Consider the following 6,136-nt stretch of genomic DNA (forward strand, 5'->3'; position numbering starts at 1 on the left):
GTGGAAAGGAGCACGTCAATCTATGCGGCAATAGTACGGATAGTAGTATTCATCCAGGCTGTCACTTCATGGGAAGATGTAGTCGGGGCCGGGCGCAGGGATGGTTCGCGTACGAGGAGGGCGGCTAGAACTCCAAGACCGCGAGTGCATAATGCACGTGAGCCTGGTAGGCTGTTAAGCTCGGAAAGAAGGCAATTTTAAGACGTGTTCGTAGCTGGAAGGTGTTAGCTGTAATGGGTGAAGAAGGGAGACGGAAGATGGTTGCTCGACGCATTGTGCCACTGTTACTCTGCGTAGATGGCAGTTTGTCCTGATCATTGATGGGTAAGGTAATGATTACACACGACCGTAAATACGGAGTACATGACCTGGAAATGATAAGACGGCAGTTGGGCAAGGCGTCAGAGGGAATGCTGTCTTGCAGGAACTCTGTCCAGGACTGTGTATTCAAATGTTGGTGAGATGGCTGCGTAAAACTGCTGCAGCGAGCCGCCCTCGATCGGGCAGGCCTGCCGCGCCAATCCCTCGCCGCTTTGACTTGACACTCAACCGTTGCGTAGACGTGACATTCCTGCAAGCAACCCACAAAACCAGAAACGTCGTGGGCGAACATGTCCGTCACAGTTTTTGCAGCAGGAGATCTGATTCTCAACAGCACTCTGAGCCGAAGCGCCGAGCCTGACTGAAGATGTGTACAGTCATCTCCGCAATGCCAACTTGGCCTTCATCAATCTCATTGAAGTATCGCTCACCACGGCACGGCACCCGGCCGAGAAGCTCGTTGCGCTCAAAGCCTCAGCCGACGCAGCCAAGGCGATACGCGATCTGAAAATCGACGTCGTGACTGTGGCCAGCAACCACGGGATAGATTACGGGGCCGAGGGTGCGATCCAAACCCTGCAAGTTCTGCCAAGGCAGGCATTCGACACGTGGCGGCGGGCTGGGTCAGTTTTGCTCCCGCATACGAGGATAGAGGATAGAGGATAGAGGAGATCTCATGCTGGTCTACATTGGAAATACGACGACCATACCCAGCGGCAGCCATGCCGACCCAGGGGTGGTAGGAGTACCCGTCTTCAGCCAATATGTTGTCGACAGTGTGACCCTCGACGAGACTCCCGGCATGTCGCCGTTCGCGGAAACAGTCACCTATGCCCCAGACCGCCTCCAGGGCAGTGTTCGAGATTCGCAGATAGGGACCGATCGAGTTAGTTCCGCGAACAAGCTCACCGCCACGATCAGTGTGACGTTAAAGTTGCAGTGTTTTGTTGTAGAGCAGCTGTTTTCGGACACCATTCTCACGTCGTACGGCGTGGAATTCTACAAGGGTGCATCTATCTTCTACAGCCTGGACAACCTGATCTTTTACGATGTGCTGACGTGATCCGTTCCTACACCCCCCTCTAGCTGGACGAGCCTGCACAGTCGTCTGTCCAACATTGGGGCCTTAGCCCTGGCAATGGTGTCTTAGACTGCTGTGTTCTCGTTCCTATAACGCTCGACCGCAACGGTAAGCCACTGCATGCCACATCTATAGTTGGCTTCTCAACTCCAGATCTCTGGAGGAGAAAGGGGCGGCAAATGCTAATTAGAAGCTGGTAGAGTACGGGAGTACGGAGTTATATGGCTGAGGACTGCGAGGCGAACCATATAGGGTTAGTTTCGCGAGGAGATCGGCCTGTGGAGTCATGAGGTAGCAGGTGATAGGAGAATTCACGTCCATGGAAGACCGTTAGGCCCCTAGACGTCTTCCCATCTCGGCCTAATGGACTCCGACACGTTTTTCGCCGACGTTGGGATCCGCCTTACCTACTGAAGTACCTACAAAGTACGGAGTACGGAATACTCCTCGAGTTAGCGGTTAAAGTTTTCAGCCTGGTGGTATTAAGCCTTCCTAAGCCTTAGGAGTCTCCTCAGCCTGAAGGCTTAGGGGACTCTAAGCCCTTAAGCCCCATCCCCCCACCACTAAAGTGTAGTAGGTACGTGGATACTACGCACCAGGGACGCACTACGCAGCCTCCTTCAGCTGGGGAGCCTTACCGAATCCAATACACCATAATGCGACTACCTATCTAGGCAATTCATGAGGCTGAGGCCTCCCACTTAATTTTGTCGATCACATTGGACGCCTCACCGTTAGATTCAGGGTTTGAAGTCTCCCCCCTGCGAGGATGGGTCTCTATATGCGTGGTCCAAGAGTAGAAGCTCTGTCTATATAGACCTGTAGTTCCTCCTCCCAACAGTGTTTATCTTGGCCATTCATTGCATATTGCATCTCAACCCACCTCTCTCTACCGTCGACCTACACCATATAGTTATACGGTATATATATACTGTATCCTGCATACCTGGACCCCAACCCCAGCTACATCTTCATTCGCACAGCACATGAGCATAACTTCCTCCCTCCAGTCTGCAACACGACATGGGTATCTTCCACCACGATGGCTCCAAAAACCACACGTGTCCGATGCCCTCTCCCTTGCATCAAGGTAAGAAACAATCCATCTTCTCAGTGCCAGGCTTCATCTGTACCGCGTAGCTGACTTGAGGATCTACCATTACCATATAATAGATGCGACCGAGAACGCCGTCGGCTCATTCAGCTTTTACCACTTCAACATGATCCTGTCGGGGGCCTGCGCCGCCTTCACCCTCGTCTGTATCTTGTCATTTCTGTTCCTGCATGGCATCCACCTCAGCAGACCCAGCGAGCAGATCAAGTACGTACTATACTATTGTCCTTGGGTATACGCCCAAGGGCCCTGACACATTCCTCTCCCCTTCGATCCTACCAGTTGATTACTGTTCCGTTCTGTTCGGTGTGGTTTCAAAACGGTCGTGAACTCTTAGGCTAACAACGTGGTGTCGTGAAGGATCATGAGAATCGGCCTACTGCTCCCTCTTTACGCCTGCATTTCCTTCTTGTCCATCTGTTTCCCCAATGCCTATGTGTACATCATGCCATGGATCGACGTGTACCAGGCCATCGCACTGGCAACCTTCTTCCTGCTGATGAATGATCTCGTCTGGCCCACCAGCGACCGCCGCGACATGCACCTCAGCTCCATGGCCGTGCCTCAGAAGGGCCGCAAGGCTGCCAATGGCCCTCTCCCTGGCCACACTTGGTACAAGGTACGATGCTTGCCCTCTCGAGGCTTGCCCCCTGCGGATTCTTCGGACATAAAAAGAGGAAGAAAAAAGGTGGATCGATGCTAACAATCCGTCCAAATAGAGACGATATCTCGCCGTCTTCCAATACATGCCCGTGGCTCTTGTGGCTGCGGTCGCGGCCTGCATCACTCAGGCGGCCAAGGTCTACTGTCTGGAGAGCAGCAAGCCGTACTTTGCACACTTCTGGGTAAGTCCCGACCAGTAAACCATCTGCCTGGGTGTGGTTGAGATGGAGGCTTGAATTGGCCCCTGAGAATCCTGCACCAGCCGTTCCATCAATCCCTTTGTCAATCAGTAGCTGATGCAATTCCTAGCTGGACCTCATCAAGTCGTTCGCTGTCACTGTATCGGTGCTTTCCAACATCAACTTCTACAAGGTGTTTGTGGCGCACCTCAAAGCTCACAAGGCAATGTCCAAGCTTCTGGCTTTCAAACTCCCTGTCTTCTTCACCTTCGTGCTACAGGTATGTCCTGTGTGGGAGACAGTCCCCATTCTTCGACAGTCTCGTTCTGGACAACGGCTGACTTGATACACAATAGATCGTCTGGTGGGGGCTGCGATCCCAAAATGTTCTCAAGCCAAATTCCAAGCTCACCTATGCCGATCTTTACCTGGGCATACAGTCCCTGATCATCTGCGTTCTGATGGTGCCTTTGTCCGTCTTCTTCTGGTATGCCTACTCGATCCAGCCTTACAGGATCAGGCATACTACCAAGTCAGTGAGCGATGGGGATGGGGATGGAGATGGGGTCTGGGAACCTACCCAGGAATATCATCCTCTACGCCCCCTCAGCTACCAGGGTGGTTTCTTGGGCATCCGTGCCTGGCTGGCAATGCTCAACCCGTCCGATATCATTCAAGCATTCGGTTTCTGCTTTGATTTGATCTCGAACAAGGAAGGGCGGTGAGAGTGGACCGGTGTGACTGGCTTCAGGAAGGTTGAGTGTCCGATAATGACCTATAACATTGCCCACACTCTTGTTAGAAGAAGAGCAGGCTTCGACACAAAGGACCGGGAGAGATATCTTTAGAATAAAGGAAACATCGATTGGCGATGGCGCTAGTACTGACGGAGATCTATCTATGCAAATGAATCAATGTCAAAGATTTGTCACATTCCAACAAGGCCTTCTCCTCCCTTGCAAGCCATTCAGTAGGACGCCACGGTCTTCTCAAACCAGGTCTGCCCACCTGGCGCTAGATACCGATCCTAAGCGAACTTCTCGAGGACCCGTCTGGCTTCAGATCACGATTTCAGGTCGAGGAAGCGTGCCTGACGGGCCAACATCGTGTTGAACCAAAGGAGAGTCGTATCATCGTCCGGGTCGGTGACTATCCGCCGCATTCTTCGTCTCGTCTCGGCGCGGCTCATTCGATGCCTTGCACCTATTACTACTGCCCAGGGCTATGGCCTCAACACTGGAGTCGCCTCAACTGACTCCCAGGCCAGGCTAGGCGCCTAACTGTCTCTGAGAATACTGTATTATTTTCTTACATGTTTTCTTATCTATTATTTATCTGTAGCATTCCCCAACGCCTAAATAACCTCCGTAGGGCGCCTTTCAAGCGCCACGATTTACACCTTATCAGCGCTGCAACAGCATGATTGCTAATCACCGTCCCTCGTACCTTGTACCTGCATTACCTTGTGCTTGAACACAATGCCATGTCGATAGTTTCCAACCAGTTGCTGATGCTCAAGATCAAGATTGCTTAGTTAGCCTGTAATCGCCAGTCCTCGTCCTCGCTGGATGATGCATCAGTGGTCAGTGGTCAGTGTGAACATATACAGATATATATCTCTTTCTCTCTTACCTCCTATCTCCCAGACTTCAATGGGTGGTGGGTGCACTCTATTCCTAGATACCTAACCAGCACGTGTACTATATACTAGTATCACAAGATGAAATGGTACCGGTGCCCAACAGATATCTAAGTCGACAAATTGGCAAACCGCAACCTGGCATACGCCTGTGCTTGTGCTTGTGCGTGGCGACCAGTGAATCGCAGTTCCATGGTACATCTACTGGATTTCCGCTTGGCGCTTGTCACCACCACACCGAGGTTCTCATGAATGCCCCAAGACAAGGTTTGTGACTGTGACTCGCGGCACTATGGTACATGTTGGTTTGTCACTGCACAGCGAGGTCCTCAGGAACGCTCTTTTCTTCCCTGAGGACTATATATGTTGCCCTACTCCCTCCTCCTTCTTTTCTTTTCCTTTCTGCATGCTCTCGATCCATCGAGTTGCTCATCAATTCATCGAGTGACATATCTCTTCTTCCCTCACCGATTTTCCCTGATCATCTCCTTCCCTCTAGTTTGACATGGCCCAGCGACGAGCTTCAAGAAGTCCTTCCAAGAAATCAAAGAGCATCTCTGATGTTTTCCCTGGCGTATCTCTGCCCTCTGCCCTGCAATATCTGAGCCTCCATCAACCAGCCCGAACATCCCAACCATCTTCTCGCATATCCTCCTCCATGATTCGCCATCTCACCATGGGCCGATCGACCTTCCAGTGGCCAACATGGTCCTCGCATCCAGAAAGCAAGTCTTCGGCCGGCTTTACTATTCGCATCGAACCCAACATTCTCGAGTACTCGAGACTCGGCCCTTCCACTACAGTCGATGCATTCAAAGAAGCGGCCGAACACACCTACAAGCTGAACGCAGAAACCACTCGCGACGACCGTAGTATCGATATTATTGGTGATGATCTCGTTGCGCAGATGATCACTGTCGTTTTCGGATCCAACTATATTGAAAGAGTGGGATGTGATCTCGAGGAGACTACTACCCTCTGTCGGAAGGTTTTCCTCGGCGAAGGTGTGGAGGATAAGCCGGCCAGATGTCTAGAATGCCGCAACCACGACGACAGTCACGACGACAGTCACGACGACAGTCACGACGACAGTCACGACGACAGTCACGACGACAGTCACGACGACAGTCACGACGACA

General features: G+C 51.9%; 2 protein-coding genes across 2 annotated transcripts; both read left to right on the forward strand.

Annotated features, from left to right (window-relative positions):
* Nucleotides 1-997: 997 nt before the first annotated feature.
* On the forward strand, nt 998-1,384 carry A1O3_03785 (uncharacterized protein; the record flags this gene model as incomplete). Its single annotated transcript, XM_007733920.1, has 1 exon — nt 998-1,384. The coding sequence occupies one exon, from the start codon at nt 998-1,000 to the stop codon at nt 1,382-1,384; it is 387 nt and encodes a 128-aa protein (XP_007732110.1).
* A 1,238-nt stretch (nt 1,385-2,622) lies between these two features.
* Nucleotides 2,623-4,083, forward strand: A1O3_03786 (uncharacterized protein; the record flags this gene model as incomplete). The annotated part of the gene is made up of 5 exons (XM_007733921.1): nt 2,623-2,723; nt 2,877-3,135; nt 3,236-3,361; nt 3,489-3,638; nt 3,715-4,083. The coding sequence occupies 5 exons, from the start codon at nt 2,623-2,625 to the stop codon at nt 4,081-4,083; spliced, it is 1,005 nt and encodes a 334-aa protein (XP_007732111.1).
* Between the last annotated feature and the right edge of the window lie 2,053 nt (nt 4,084-6,136).

The sequence above is a fragment of the Capronia epimyces genome (genome assembly GCF_000585565.1).
Source record: "Capronia epimyces CBS 606.96 chromosome Unknown aczIQ-supercont1.3, whole genome shotgun sequence".
Taxonomy (NCBI): domain Eukaryota; kingdom Fungi; phylum Ascomycota; class Eurotiomycetes; order Chaetothyriales; family Herpotrichiellaceae; genus Capronia; species Capronia epimyces.